This window comes from Ips typographus, linkage group LG8 (genome assembly GCF_016097725.1).
Source record: "Ips typographus isolate SLU linkage group LG8, UJ_Ityp_2.0, whole genome shotgun sequence".
Classification (NCBI taxonomy): domain Eukaryota; kingdom Metazoa; phylum Arthropoda; class Insecta; order Coleoptera; family Curculionidae; genus Ips; species Ips typographus.
Genome location: NC_138429.1, coordinates 3,815,846 through 3,829,417, shown reverse-complemented (window position 1 = coordinate 3,829,417; position 13,572 = coordinate 3,815,846). Strand labels below are relative to the sequence as shown.

The following is a 13,572-nucleotide window of genomic DNA, read 5'->3' as shown; positions in this document are numbered from 1 at the left end:
TTAGTAACGCCATCTGTAAATGTAAACTTTGGGGTATTTTTAACCCGCCATCTGGTAGCAATGTTATTCAATTGAAGACTAAATTTCATTTCATAAAAGAAATTGGTAACCTTTAAATGTATGGAATGTCAATATTAAATAAAATACACAGTTTATGTTTAAAAACTTTATTGATTAAATTTAAGCTTAGTTATAACCAAAAGAGTTTATGGTTTCCGTGAACGGCTTCACCTGCTTGGCCACCTTGTCAGAGGCTTGAGCAGTGATCTTCTTCAGTTTGTCCCTCTTTCGGATGCTCAAAACAGCCTTAACCTTTCGTTTGGTTTCCAAAGTTCTTACCACAGCCTGGTACTTCCAGCCAACTTCATGTGACAGCCTGCCCACGTGACAGAACTGGAACAACACAAAATGTCATGTTCACATACCCACATAACATAAATAGTTTGTATAGAAACAAAGTTAAGTCAGACAAAGTGAAACATTTCATAAAGAAATCAAATAATGTAGGTAAATATTAATTCATCACAGTAATTGCAGATCAAAATAATGAAACAAAGTGAACCAGTGCTCACCTTTCTGCCAGGTTTCAAACAGACAACCCTAAGTGCTCCAGGTACCACAACACGCTTCCTCCTGTCATATGGTGGTGGGATACCCTCATAAGCCTTCAGTTTCCTCAAAGCTTGCTTGCCTCTTTCAGTTTTGTGTGGTAGCATACCTGAAATGTATTAATACAACTTAATCTGCATATTACACTGCTACTTTGTAGTAAATTAAAAAATATATCATTTTAAAAAAATATTTTCATTACACTTCAAATAATGTAGGTAAGATTTTGTTTATAATCATGTGGATAACTGGTTCACTTGGAGAAAACAAAAAACTGCACACATACCTCTAACAGTTTTCCAGAAAATTCTGGAGGGGGCTCTGAAATGGAACGGCCCTCTGGCTGGATTCACGTTGCATCGTTTTCTCAAAAACGACATAAACTTCAACTTGTTTCTATAAATCAAACGCACATTTTTGAGAATTGAAGAAGTAAACAGCTAATAGAGAGAGCACTCACCTGAAGAAGTTACCAGAAATGTTTAGTTGTTCACACCGAACAACAATAACCTTATTACCCTGCAAAAGGGTTTTGGCGACAATAGCGGCCAATCGGCCCAGCAAATGGCCCCTTCCGTCAATAAGGATCGGCTGAAAAAATAAAAATTGCCTTTAATTAAAGGAGAAAAACACGTGTCCCCATACAACGCTACGGTTTGTAGGTTAGGTGACTTTCGAACTCATTTTGTAAGGCCTGTAAAACAAATTTGGGATGAAATTTATGTTTTAGTTCAACATAGTGCCCTAATAAACAATATTCACCACAAATTTGCGTTAAAAAACAAGTAAAATTAGTAAAAATAAGGAAAGTACCTTTTCGCTGAATCCCGTCATGTTTCTATCCGTCAAAGAAAAGGCTGCAGCAAGCAGGGTTGCCAACACTACCAACCGAAAATTATTAACGTCAACCATCAGTCAACTGAAATCAATGATTTTGAAAGTGCATGGATGGGGAACGTTCCAAAGCTGATGAGGTGCTCAAAATATTAGTGTTTTTTAGTAATGAAAAAAGGTTGCTTAGTTTGACAATGAGTTTGTATGTAGGAGAAAGAAATTAGATTTTTTTTTTAATTTTTATTAAAATAAAAGAGCTACAACTGAATATAAATAAATAATATCACAATACACGGAATGTATTCGTTACAAACTATTTCTAACACCGTGAGATTCTATCGTTAAGTTATCCAATTTACGGAGATTAGCTATAGCTGATTTCAGATTCGGGTCCAAAGTTAAAGCTTTCAAATACATTTGACGGGCTTTTTCGCGTTTTTCCCAACGATGATACAAGACTCCTGCGAAAATCAAAAAATACAACCGGGAACTGCTAATTTGGATTCTTTTAATCACCTAAATTAGAATAGTAGAGAGCGTTGCTTTCGTTCAACTTAATTGCTTGCTGAAAATGAAATTCGGCCTCTGGGAAGCTGTTATAATAAACTTTTTTTTAAGTTAATAAACTTTACGTAACACGTCAAACATACCGGTTCAGTTTGCCAAGAGCATTGCCTACAGCAAAATGAATAGAGGGCGCTTTAGGAGCGTGACGTAAAGCGGCAGCACCCAGTTTAATAGCTTCTTGAGCACGCCCCTTAGAATCCAACAGAGCAAGTGCATTTCCCCAAGCGGCTACATGACTAGGTCGGAGATGAACAGCATTTTTCCAAGCCGCCAAAGCTTCCTCATGTCTCCCCATATCCAGATAGAGATTACCTAAATTGTACTGAGCGTCAGCGTATTTGCTACGATATTTGATCGCCATTTTGTACGCGGTTTCTGCTTCCTCTACACGACCTTTCCCGCTCAGTACTATGCCTAAGTTCATCCAAGCAGCAGCAAAATTGGGCCTAACCTACACGTTAAAACAACTCTCCCAACTGTACCAGAATAAAAATTAAAAAATACAAACGTCAACTGCTTTTCTTAGTAAAGTTTCCGCTTCGTCAAGTTGACCATTTTCTCTTAAAAGATTGGCTAGGTTGTTCATAGCTTGCTCATAATTTGGATGTAAATCTATAGCTTTCCTGTAGTTACTCAAAGCAATAGATTTCTGACCCTGATCAGCAGCAACCTACAATACAATCTTCAAGCTGTCTTAAACAAAAGTTAAAGATATTAAATACCTTTGCAATATTGTAGTGTACTTTAGCGTTATGAGGACAAACATTCAAAGCGGATTTGAATAGTCGTTCTTCTGTTATCCATTCGAAGTTTCGATACATGCTACGAGCTATAAAAGTGCCTATAAGTAGCACGTAAATCCCGGTGAAAATCTGAAGTTTTCAAATAAATTATTTAAGTTGTTTGATTTGCGGAATTAACGCACCAATTTAAGATTTTCAAAACGGTTTTTCAGTTTTTGAAACCCAACGCCAATGAGAAGGCAATAGCCAAGGCTGGGAAGTAACAAATTGCGTTCAGCAATCACAAAACCTACTTTGAACAGCAGGTTACTGCTAGGTAAAAATGGGATTATTAAAAGACTTAATCCCATGGTAGTGAGGTCTCTAAAATTTCCCCTATTAGAGTAATTTTGCAGAGTAATTAGTGTTAACTTACAATTTTGATTGATTGTAAATATTGGACAAAGTTTTACAAGTTATCAGGGCAACCGTAACCCAGAAACTCACCACGTAAACAGAACGGTAGTCATAAAAACTCTCTACCAATGGTACACAACCCATTGACCAATCAAAACACAACCATTGAGGCCATATGAGCAATACAATATTTAAAACATAAACATAACTGTATGATAAAATCTGGAAAAAGTATATGACCAGAAAAATGAACAATAATTCTAGTAGAACTAACCCTAGTGAGCAAACATTCTGCAAAAGCAGCTGGATTGTCAGTTGGACTGAATATGGGACCTTCAAAATTCATCAATCTTAATCTAAAATACATTATTACAGCACCTATTAAGCCCAACAATCCCACATGTGTGCAAAAAGACTTTGAAACTTTGTTACGCAAATAGAGCTCATAACATATACAAAAACCCTAGAAAAAACATATTGATTCTAAACTGGGTAAGTGTAGAATTGTAGAAACTCATTACCAACACTGTAATTCCAGTTTCTTTACACAAAACAGCCAAACTAGTGAACCAAAAAACCATCAAAAACCAGGTACAAATTCCAGAAGGAACTCTATAAAAAATTATAACAGCAACAAAAATCAAGGCTGTTAAAATATCTGCTCTCCCCACTAAAGCAGCAACAGCCTACAACAAACAGAGTGTTTGCTCTGACTGAAGTTGACCGTCAAGTTAATACCTCTGTATGTACAGGATGAACTGCAAAAAGCAATGCACCTGTAAAGGCTGGATCATCCAGTGGAGCTAAAGTTTTCCTGTTTCTCCTTCTCTTAAGCAAACATTCAAAAAATGGCAGTGTCATTATGGACAAAAGACCATGTAACACCACATTGGCTGTGTGAAACTGAAAAGCATCCAGCCGACCATTGGAGAAGAAAACATTCAACCTTACACACAAAACCATTATTTCTGTTATTGTTTTGTATTAAAAAAAGTATACCTGTAAGACAAAATTGTTAGAGGCCTATAACTCTTGTGGCTGGCGTTTGATTTAATATCAGTGCCCCAAAAATCATTGAGAAAAGCTTCCTTCACCGGTGTACCAGGTAGAACATCCTTGTTTTTTATTATGGCCTCAGAGTCATCAAAAGCAAAAGTGCCCCAAAGAGATATGAAATGGCTAGCCCAAGCGCATATGGCTAGCACAATGAATTTATTAGAATGAACATTGCCTTCCTAAAAAAATATGTATGTAGGAGCATTTTAAAATGAGTTAGTAATAAATTATAGGAATACAAACATACAGAAGAGGGGTTAACATACATACATACCATTTTACTACTTGTAATAGTTTAATTCATTGCCGAAGGCAACATTTATTAATTAATTTACCCAGTTTCATATTTCCTGCATTGAATTTTTTAAGATTTTGTCATTGATTTATTCAGCTTTAGGAAGTAATTTTGAAAATTCAAATTTTGTTATCGATTTGTTTGGGTTTCATATTTGTTGTGAATTGTGACAGTGACAACTGACAACGGCCTGTCAAAGAAGAAAAGAAGATATAAATAAGTAAAATAAGTGTGGTTAAAACTGTGAGGGAGAATCATAAAAAAAATAAAAGTATAATATAAAATTTTAAATATTACTAAAAATGGACGAGGAAATCCCGTAAGTTTTTGCATATTACAAACTTTTCAAACTTTATTCAATCTTTTACTAAACCAAAATAGGACTCCACCTTCAATTGTAAACTATTCAAGTCAAAACAAACCCCTGCGTAATTGGGTAGATATCACTGATGAATTCAAAGAAAGCGTTACTGGTAAGCTGAATAAGTGTATTTTCATTACGTGTCTGAACTAAAAAAGTTAAATATTCTAGACCTGCAACTGGGTGAGTTGTTACATGATGAACTGTTTGGACTTTTCGAAGCAATGTCTGCCATTGAAATGATGGATCCTAAAATGGATGCTGGTATGCTGTGCAACAGGGGAGCACGTAAAATTACTTCTTTTGAACAAGCAGTCACTGTAAGTGTATCATTTTATTGACAAACTGGATATTTATATTGGTTACTACCAGGATGGTCTGTTGCCACTAAATGAACTAACACCAACAACATTGTTAGGTATCATAGATGGTACGTTAGCACGATTAGTTTCATGGTTAGAAGGACACTCATTAGCCCAGACAGTTTTTACATGTTTATACTTGCACAGACCTTATGCTTCACAAGATAGAGCTTTAAAAGTATTTTGCCTTTCTGTATACAAGTTACTAGATGTAATAAAAGAATTGCTACACAAAGCTATGGTGTATGAGGAAGAAGACTTCCAACCAATGCAGTATGGGTTTCATTTAAGTCCTGATATATCAGAGCAAAGAATGATAGGCATGTTAAGAGAAGTTGAAGAGGAGTTACACAAAAAGACTAGAAACAAGCAAGGAGAACCTGAAATGCAAGCTATTTTTGCTCGCATCAAATTTGTAAGGATCTACTTGCAAGTACTCAATACTCTCAGAAAAGAAGAACAGCAACAGAATTCTTTAAATGATTGTCAGAGACTTTTGAGCAGTGCATTGGAAATGCTTCAAGTGATGAAAGATACAGTAGGTCTAGGAGAAGGTGCAAATGAAGGTAAGTTGGTTTGTGGGTACTAAATATACAAAAAGAAATTATATTTTTTATTTGTCTTAACTTATTTGGGTAGTTGGTTCTTTGTATGGAGCTCTTCATGTAATATAAATGCTGTATTTCAGAAAAAATTATTATAGCAATATTTCTGTGCTTAGAGTAGCTATAATTAACAAGTCTACTTTAGTCTTAAAATTTTGAACTAAATTTATTTACTGAAACTAATTAAAATTGCATTGTAAATGCTAAACTAGAAGCAAATAGAATGGACTTTTTTTAGGAGAAGAAGAAATGGCTTGTTTTGAGCCATCAATAAATCAAAGACTTTTGCCACCAACATTTCCGCGTTACACTAAAATTAAGAAGAGAGTGGAAGCAATTGAACATTTTATAGAAATGATGGATCGATTTAAGATTGTTTGTAAAGCACAAGGAATTACCAGTTTTCATCAAGCAGTGGTAAGCTAGTATGAATTAAGCTGACTATTAAACTTATAAGCCCAATTTTGAATGAGGACAATAATGCAACTTCAAGTGGTTTTTTTACTGTTATTTTTTGTAGGAACTATTCTCAGATTTTAGCCAATCAGGGCCTTGTCTTGTATCCCGAAGCGCTTTACAATTGGTCGGGCGAAACGCAGGTTCATCACGTGACTCCCTGAGAGAGGCTTTACGTAGTTTTTGTGGTCCAAATGCCCTAAGTGCGTCAAATTTAATTAAACACAATGCACAAACTTTTAAATTGGTTGTTGTAAATTAGGTAGCCGTGCCGCGTCTTCGGCACGTGCCACAGCTGACGCTTTCCTTGCTAGAGCAGCGCGTCCTGCAGCTCTTTTACTGCAACTGAGCGGGCATAATAGAGCCCGTCAACGGGATAAACTTGCTGTATTACTGGAAGAATTTGCGCTTTTACAGGAGGTTACAATTCTTTTAATACTTTGTAAACTCAACGCGTCATGGAAAGCTTTTCAGGAAGCTGAACGTGCAGATACGACTTGTGCTTCCGCTTTAGGAGTGCAACCTAGACCGCATTTTGCTACTTGGGCTTTGTATCACACGTTAAGAGCGCAAGCCTTATATTTGCTAGCCGGTTTCGAACTGGAATTATACGCAGAACATGAATACTACTACGTTTATTGGTATTTGTATGAGTGTATTTATGGCTGGATGATATCCACGCTGTCTCGAGCTGACAGCTTGTTGCAAGAAGCTTGGAATGGGGCAGGAGCTGTGCAGCAGGGGAGTCAAAAAGCCAGTCGCAAGCAGAAAAGTAATAAAAACGCACGCAGACCTAGGCCTCATGCTAGGGACGCTGTTAGATTGCAAGCTTTTCAACAATTGGCCGGCGGATATTTCAAAGTATATTAAATTTTCTTAATACTGTGTTGTTTTAACATATGAGATATTTTTCCAGGCCTTGTTGGGGTTGTTACGTGAAGGACTTCTTCAAGCACCACTGCCCGGTTTCGATAGAGAACGGGTTCGTTTTGAGCACCGTTTCGGTGCTTTTACTCGCCTTCCTGCGCCACCTTCAGCTGCTTACCGTGACTTTAGGACAGCCGCTCAAGCTGCTGGTTCACAGGTTCTTCGCACTCTTAATTTATCAGTCAAATTTTTTGACATGTTTATTTACAGGGATCGGAACAGTTGTTTTTGTGTGCGGGTCGACATTTTGCTCAAGCAGGCCAGTTGTTGGCTGCGGGAGGGCCTACGGATGCTCCCTTAGCTCGAACGGCAAAGACCAATTTTGTGCTTTTGCGTTTGTTAGCTGCTGGACATAGGCCCAAAATTAAGCCAACGTTTTGTTTTAACGAAAGTCGACATTTTCCTGTTATTTGTTTGACCGAAGGACAACTCACTCATGAATGAAATTATTTGTACTGTACAATATGTGTATTTTTAGTAAGTTAATAAATGTCACTTTAAGCCAATCTAGTTGGCTGTTAAGTAATTAAACACCAAATTATTTTTATTGGATTGAATTTATTGGCAAAGTTCAGTCACATTAAAAAATTGAAAAATCATAATTTTTCTTCAGATTTGGACATCTTTCCAGTATCTCGGGCTGCTACCACTCCTGAAGATTCCCCCTTATTAGCTTCGTCTCCTGCCATATTACTAGGCTGAACCGATTTTAATATTGGAGCTCCAATAAATAAGTATGGTGCTGGGGCGGAGTAAGTCGAAATGATTTGGGGTGTGCTCAGTCCAGCGTACGAATACCCAAAAGCGGCAATGGGCTGAATAATTGGGCTTGAATACGGCAGTGCAATGATCTCAGATTGTGTTGGAAGCGCACCTTTTACTTCCAATATTTTGGCATCAATTGCTTTCTAATTTAAAAGCACTGTTTCAGTTAAAAATTTTAGAAATATTACTAATGTACATACTTTTGCATTCTCCTCAGCTAGCTTTAAAGCTTCCAAATGTTTTGCCTTAACTTTGCTGATTTCTGGGAGATCTTTGGCTGGTTCCGGAAGAATTAGTGCAGGTATATTCGAACCGGTCGCTGTAAACCCGTGAAGAGGATCGGCTCGGTATTGGACGTTTCCAGCAGCATCTAAATAGGAATAAGTCCGTCAGCGGATCGTATCTCATTTTTGACAGATAAACCATCAGAATAACCGTAAGAATATTGTCCTAATGAGTCTTGGGAATGATATTGACTGGAACCTTGAATGGCCAAAACAGCATCAGAGATTGCTTTCGTCATCTCTGAATTTGGTATATAGGTATTATAATTAACATTTTGTTTTTATAAGTCACATGTTACACTGATGTAAAAACTCTGTTTATTTTTAATTGGGGGAATAATAGTTGACGAGCTGCAGTTTGACTATAAAAACGAAGTTTAAACTTACCAGAAGATTGAACTATTTCAACTAATAGAGCGGGAATAAGAAAGGCGAACGCAAATAACATGATGAAATAGGTTTCAGCGCTACTGATTGTGGATAGGTCAGTACTCGCACAACTGTGAACGAATGCTCGCAGACAAATACTTTTATAGTAACCGCACCCCAAACCCAATAAAGGGATTCTCTTCTCAAAAACTGGTACAAAAACTGATCAAGTTTTGTATTTTTTACAGTCATTGACATTTTTGCACTAGTAACTTTAGTGAGTGCTTAACAGTTGGAGTTCAAAAACAATTGAAATGTAAAACAAAAGGAATAACATTAGGCGACGTACTAAACCTTATATGCCCAAACTGAACAATTAAAAATCAAACAAATACTCCAAGTGGCATGCCTTCTTAGTTCAGCAAGGACGAACAACAAAAAGATCTTCCATTTTTTACGGACCTCGTCCAAGGTTTTTGGTTCAAGTCCGTCCAAGCTTTACTAAAACTGGCAAACAAAACCCTACAAACAGTCGTAAAATTTTAATGGTTTAAATTATATAGTTTTTGCGCTGATATATGAAAATGAAACCAGTTGTGTATAACATTAATTAACCAGAAACTAAATATACTTTTAAAGGACTTTTTAGCAATTATTAGTTGTGCGCAACGAACAAGTTTTCTTTGTCTGTCCGGCGCGTTCAATAGGGGCTTGAATGAACTGCTTGAAACTGGTTTATATAGGGTGGATTTCTGAAAGGCAATAGGTATAAGCGTCCTGTTTGATAGTGATCGTAGCCAACAGCAACCGACACTCTTAGTAGTAAAAATTTTGAAAAGTAAGTAGGAAATTTTAGTATATTACTTCTTAAAATCCAATAAAATAACAGTGTTGATCAGCTGAAAAATATCCAATCAGTAACAGTGTGGTTGTAACTTAATGTTACAAATGTTCTGATTTTAGACCTTGTCTCAAATTAACGACATCATCAGAGCACTTCCCTGAATTAAAACTGCTGTCTTAGGAAAAATTATCTTAGTCAGCAACCATCAAAAACTGTATTTTGGCCTATTCAAACCGACGTTTATTCGAGTGGGCTTTAATGTTTAGAACCGCTGATCGACAAGGCGCACCAAAGTGTATTACACAAACAAGGACGCATCAGGGCAAGAGAGGAGAAAATTGTTAATATCCGGCTCCTGCCACCTACACTTCAAACCATTCAATCTCTATAAGCCAGTGCAATTTGGAGCTTCTTTCATTTTGTACGAAAATTGTAGATTAAAGTCGTTATGGCAACGAGCAATCGCCCCGTTCCGAACCGTCAGCGTCTATCCAGAGGTAGCGTGCACAATAAGCAGGACGAAATTCTGGAAGAACAAACTGGATATTTTGTCCGGTATGGAGAAAGACCGCAATCGATTGCGAAACGAGTGCAACTATTTGTGTGGAACCCAACCACCAAAGAGTTTATGGGTAGAACTGCTTCTAGCTGGTGTAAGTATAGCTGAAAATCATTCAAAAAGTTGTATATTATAGAAAATTTAAGAAAGTACTATTTCTGTCTGGTATACACACGAAACCGGGTACTGCAAACTTAAAAACAGTTTTCGAGATATCTGCAGTATACAAAACTTTTTGACACTCCGTGTGGTATATATCAACCTTATTTTTCAATAAGTAATTTAAGAAAACCGTTGAGTTTTAAATATGTTAAAAACTAGTTATAGCTGGTGTTAGTTAAGTCTAATGATTTAAGTTAATATACTTAAAGTAAAATGACGTAATTCTAGGCACTTAGCTTCTCATTTACTTTGCCTTATTTACTTATTAAGCAATTTTGCCATTAGGTAGAAAATAATCAGTAGTTGATTGGTTAGTATGAAATACATAGATACACACATGGATTTAAAAAAAATATATTTGCTAATCTGCTAGGCTTTTCTGAAACACACCGTATTGGTGATTTGCTGTTTTTTTTTTAAATTTTTTGATACTGGGTGAGTGGTTGAAGCAAGTCTGTTACAAAATAAGGTGAACCAAATTGGAAAATTTAAAACCAGTGTACTAGTAACCTATGATATAAGAAAAGAGAACTATTATGTAATTCAATGTTGTAGACAAATATGGCGTTAACTTAGTGGTGGTATGTGTCAGTGTGCCAAAACGAATCTGACGTCATTTGGATTTTTTTTGGATCTGACAGCAGAATTCTAATCAGCATTCCTGAAGTGGTCAACTATCGAATGACATCCCTTGCACACTGACACATGTCTCTAAGAAAGTTTCTTCCTCTTTGCCTAGACCAGTGATTTTGCAATAGTACTGTATGCTCTAGAACAAAGATTTTCTAGTCTTTATGGGCAAATTTATTTTTCAAACTCAAGACAAATTACTGTATGGCCGCATTCGTTTCCACGCTCCATATGGAGCGTTTGTGACGTCACGATGACGTAATTGGGGAAAACCATAATTTGACCAACTGTCAAATCTAAGTCTTAGACAAAAACCTGAAATGGTTTGAAAACTTATTTCTGTAAAAGTCCAAACTTTTTCAGTCACATCAAGCTTTGAACTTTGGTTAGAACAAGCAAACTTAACTTTAGTATACCCAATATTTAAGTAGCTGTAGCTTAGTATTTAATAGTGTTAATAAAGTGCCTTTTTAAAATGATCGGTCAACAAAGTTACTCAAAAGCTGATGACTATAAGAGCAAAATTTACGTACCAAGAAGATTTTTAGTAGGACACCTCAAAGATGCGGTTAATTCAGTTGGGGGCGGATCAAATTTATTTGTCTAAAAATATACAGAGTGTTCTGTGCATATGATGGTTGAGATGGCTGAGAGGAAATACTCGGTAGGAAAAGAAACATTTTAATATAACTGCAATCAGCGTACTTTGTATTGTTTCATAAAATAACATTTCACAGAAACATTCCATATACACTGTAATAATAATAAGTGAGAGTTTGTTGTCTAAAATACCGTACATTTTACAGCTAAAATCGGTCTATTCTACCTCATTTTCTATGGGGTACTGGCAGCTTTGGTGGCTATCTGCATGTGGGTATTTCTGCAAACTTTAAATCCACGAATTCCCAAATGGCAACTGGAGAGCTCGATAATTGGTACCAATCCAGGATTGGGGTTCCGGCCAATGCCCACTGACAACTTAGAAAGTACCCTGATCTGGTTTCAGGGTTCTAACAGGACAAACTATCAACCTTGGGTGGATAATTTGAAATCTTTCCTGGATGGTACGTGTTTTTGATATAACAATTAAAATCATTAAAAAGATAATGGTATAATAGGTTATTACACTCCAAGTAAAATGGCTAAGGGTAGTGGACAAATAAAAACTTGCTCTCACTCTGACTTTCCTCACGGGGATGAGGTTTGCGAGGTGGACGTGCGGGAATGGGAGAAATGCAACAAAGACGACTTGTTCAACTATCACAGAAGTTCACCCTGTATTTTTTTGAAATTGAACCGGATTTACGGGTGGACCCCCGAGTATTACATGGATGAGCAGGAACTACCTCCTGAAATGCCTGCGCAGTTGAAGAATCACATTAGAAGTATTAACAACACTAGAGACGTAAGTAATTAATAGAATTCAGGTCAGAGAGGATAATTGCGAAAAAATTTTAGAGGCAAAACGTTTGGGTTTCTTGCGAAGGTGAATCGCCAGCCGATAGGGAGCATATAGGAAGTATTTCCTACTATCCCAAGAAGTTTCAAGGGTTCCCCGGGTTTTATTTCCCGTATTTAAATCGGGAAGGTTATTTGAATCCCTTGGTAGCTGTGAGATTTGAAAGACCAGTGTGTATGTTGTCATTTGTTTAATGCATTTTTGCAATAGTTGTAATAATGTGACAATTTCAGCTGGAATACTCATAAATATTGAATGCAGAGTATGGGCTAAGAACATCGAATATACTCGGAACGACCGCATTGGAGCAGTGCATTTTGAACTTCTTATTGATTAGCCACATTTTTTTCTGTCAGTCAGTTTTGTCTGTTCAGTGACTTCTGAATGTTTTTTCAGATTTCTTACCTCTACTATTCAAATGTGTGTTTTATAACGTCATACTACCAGCTATTGTCAGTTTGAAGGTTCAATTATAATGTCAGATTACTGTTACGTTTCAACTAATAAACAGAAGGCAAGTCGCCTTAAATAAATCAATATAAGAAATTTAAGCACCGACAACAGTCAGAAGTCGCTTAACAGACTATATTTATGGTCAACTATATACCAGAGGTTTTAATATAATGTATGGATAAGGCGGTTTATAGTCACACGTAAAAAAACCAAAGAAATAAAACGCGTATATGCAATATCAAAAGAAATAGAAATTTAAGGTTCAAAAATATGTCATAATGCTAAATTATTACGAGGTAACTTTTACATTCTCTAAATAAAACAACGCTTTTTTACTTTTAATAAGTTGTATTTGTATATTGGTGATTTTCCTGTACGTGGTGTGTGTTTGTAATTCCGTATAATTTTGAAATTTCCATATGCTCTAGAACAAAAATCTTCTATTTCTAGTCGTTATTGGCAAATTTATTTTTCATACAAATTTGAGAGATAGCTGTGCCATTTCCAGGTGCTACCTGCTTAGCAACCAGACCAAACATAACAAAGATTACAGAGTGACTAACATCCACTGTGACAAATTACTCAAGTTTCAGACAAAAACCTCTGAAACCGTGCTGATATCCCTATACTCCAGAAGCTGAATTTAACAAATGAAATTAATCTAAAAAATTGTTTTTGTTAGGATTAAAAAAACTTTATGTAAAAGTCCAAACTTTTTCAGTCACTTCGAGCTTTGAACCAAAATGCTGCACTATTAAACCACTACTGGCCAGCCCATATAATGACCCGTGCCCACCACAACCATCCGCAACTCATTCCTTTTCCGTCCAACATTC

At 36.4% G+C, this 13,572-nt stretch overlaps 5 protein-coding genes across 6 annotated transcripts; 2 read left to right on the top strand and 3 right to left on the bottom strand.

Annotated features, from left to right (window-relative positions):
* Window positions 1–151: 151 nt before the first annotated feature.
* On the bottom strand, window positions 152–1,580 carry RpL13A (ribosomal protein L13A). Its single transcript, XM_081985852.1, has 5 exons — window positions 1,423–1,580; window positions 1,070–1,200; window positions 896–1,005; window positions 573–718; window positions 152–393 (listed from the first exon to the last, which is right to left on the bottom strand). The coding sequence occupies exons 1-5, from the start codon at window positions 1,519–1,521 to the stop codon at window positions 187–189; spliced, it is 693 nt and encodes a 230-aa protein (XP_081841978.1). The 5' UTR covers window positions 1,522–1,580; the 3' UTR covers window positions 152–186.
* Window positions 1,581–1,756: 176 nt separating this feature from the next.
* Window positions 1,757–4,648, bottom strand: Tmtc4 (Transmembrane O-mannosyltransferase targeting cadherins 4). 2 transcript variants are annotated; one of them, XM_081985817.1, is made up of 12 exons: window positions 4,480–4,648; window positions 4,149–4,384; window positions 3,888–4,095; window positions 3,671–3,835; window positions 3,424–3,612; window positions 3,169–3,371; window positions 2,936–3,116; window positions 2,733–2,882; window positions 2,519–2,680; window positions 2,094–2,461; window positions 1,960–2,049; window positions 1,757–1,904 (listed from the first exon to the last, which is right to left on the bottom strand). In XM_081985817.1, the coding sequence occupies exons 1-11, from the start codon at window positions 4,480–4,482 to the stop codon at window positions 2,040–2,042; spliced, it is 1,875 nt and encodes a 624-aa protein (XP_081841943.1). In that variant the 5' UTR covers window positions 4,483–4,648; the 3' UTR covers window positions 1,757–1,904; window positions 1,960–2,039. The 2 variants fall into 2 exon arrangements, with proteins under 2 accessions (XP_081841943.1, XP_081841944.1); XM_081985818.1 differs by lacking the exons at window positions 1,757–1,904; window positions 1,960–2,049 and having other exon boundaries at window positions 2,181–2,322; window positions 2,379–2,461.
* A 32-nt stretch (window positions 4,649–4,680) lies between these two features.
* Naa35 (N-alpha-acetyltransferase 35) lies at window positions 4,681–7,749 on the top strand. The gene is made up of 10 exons (XM_081985815.1): window positions 4,681–4,819; window positions 4,882–4,973; window positions 5,033–5,181; window positions 5,234–5,789; window positions 6,067–6,245; window positions 6,349–6,487; window positions 6,547–6,704; window positions 6,759–7,145; window positions 7,201–7,368; window positions 7,422–7,749. Exons 1-10 carry the CDS (start codon window positions 4,803–4,805, stop codon window positions 7,653–7,655), a joined length of 2,079 nt encoding a protein of 692 aa, XP_081841941.1. The 5' UTR covers window positions 4,681–4,802; the 3' UTR covers window positions 7,656–7,749.
* LOC145733167 (uncharacterized) lies at window positions 7,750–8,808 on the bottom strand. Its single transcript, XM_081985856.1, has 3 exons — window positions 8,648–8,808; window positions 8,177–8,346; window positions 7,750–8,119 (listed from the first exon to the last, which is right to left on the bottom strand). The coding sequence occupies exons 1-3, from the start codon at window positions 8,706–8,708 to the stop codon at window positions 7,808–7,810; spliced, it is 543 nt and encodes a 180-aa protein (XP_081841982.1). The 5' UTR covers window positions 8,709–8,808; the 3' UTR covers window positions 7,750–7,807.
* Window positions 8,809–8,958: 150 nt separating this feature from the next.
* Window positions 8,959–13,081, top strand: LOC145733153 (sodium/potassium-transporting ATPase subunit beta-2-like). The gene is made up of 6 exons (XM_081985837.1): window positions 8,959–9,467; window positions 9,910–10,126; window positions 11,631–11,888; window positions 11,943–12,229; window positions 12,283–12,457; window positions 12,517–13,081. The coding sequence occupies exons 2-6, from the start codon at window positions 9,922–9,924 to the stop codon at window positions 12,618–12,620; spliced, it is 1,029 nt and encodes a 342-aa protein (XP_081841963.1). The 5' UTR covers window positions 8,959–9,467; window positions 9,910–9,921; the 3' UTR covers window positions 12,621–13,081.
* Window positions 13,082–13,572: the final 491 nt, after the last annotated feature.

What these genes read in the sequence shown, in the direction of transcription:
- LOC145733167 (XM_081985856.1), bottom strand. Translation starts at nt 8,708, where the DNA reads ATGTTATTTGCGTTCGCCTTTCTTATTCCCGCTCTATTAGTTGAAATA. An exon ending in TGAAATAGTTCAATCTTCTG is followed by an intron (nt 8,347 to 8,647) that starts GTAAGTTTAAAC and finishes ATTCCTATTTAG; the next exon opens with ATGCTGCTGGAAACGTCCAA. An exon ending in TAGCTGAGGAGAATGCAAAA is followed by an intron (nt 8,120 to 8,176) that starts GTATGTACATTA and finishes CTTTTAAATTAG; the next exon opens with AAAGCAATTGATGCCAAAAT.
- RpL13A (XM_081985852.1), bottom strand. Translation starts at nt 1,521, where the DNA reads ATGGTTGACGTTAATAATTTTCGGTTGGTAGTGTTGGCAACCCTGCTT. An exon ending in ATTTCTGGTAACTTCTTCAG is followed by an intron (nt 1,006 to 1,069) that starts GTGAGTGCTCTC and finishes TTTGATTTATAG; the next exon opens with AAACAAGTTGAAGTTTATGT. An exon ending in TTTCTGGAAAACTGTTAGAG is followed by an intron (nt 719 to 895) that starts GTATGTGTGCAG and finishes AATACATTTCAG; the next exon opens with GTATGCTACCACACAAAACT.
- Naa35 (XM_081985815.1), top strand. An exon ending in CTTTTGAACAAGCAGTCACT is followed by an intron (nt 5,182 to 5,233) that starts GTAAGTGTATCA and finishes GGTTACTACCAG; the next exon opens with GATGGTCTGTTGCCACTAAA. An exon ending in AATTTGCGCTTTTACAGGAG is followed by an intron (nt 6,705 to 6,758) that starts GTTACAATTCTT and finishes AAAGCTTTTCAG; the next exon opens with GAAGCTGAACGTGCAGATAC.
- LOC145733153 (XM_081985837.1), top strand. Translation starts at nt 9,922, where the DNA reads ATGGCAACGAGCAATCGCCCCGTTCCGAACCGTCAGCGTCTATCCAGA. An exon ending in TAGAACTGCTTCTAGCTGGT is followed by an intron (nt 10,127 to 11,630) that starts GTAAGTATAGCT and finishes TACATTTTACAG; the next exon opens with CTAAAATCGGTCTATTCTAC. An exon ending in GAGATTTGAAAGACCAGTGT is followed by an intron (nt 12,458 to 12,516) that starts GTATGTTGTCAT and finishes TGACAATTTCAG; the next exon opens with CTGGAATACTCATAAATATT.
- Tmtc4 (XM_081985817.1), bottom strand. An exon ending in CTAACAATTTTGTCTTACAG is followed by an intron (nt 4,096 to 4,148) that starts GTATACTTTTTT and finishes TTTGTGTGTAAG; the next exon opens with GTTGAATGTTTTCTTCTCCA. An exon ending in AAACTGGAATTACAGTGTTG is followed by an intron (nt 3,613 to 3,670) that starts GTAATGAGTTTC and finishes TGTTTTTTCTAG; the next exon opens with GGTTTTTGTATATGTTATGA.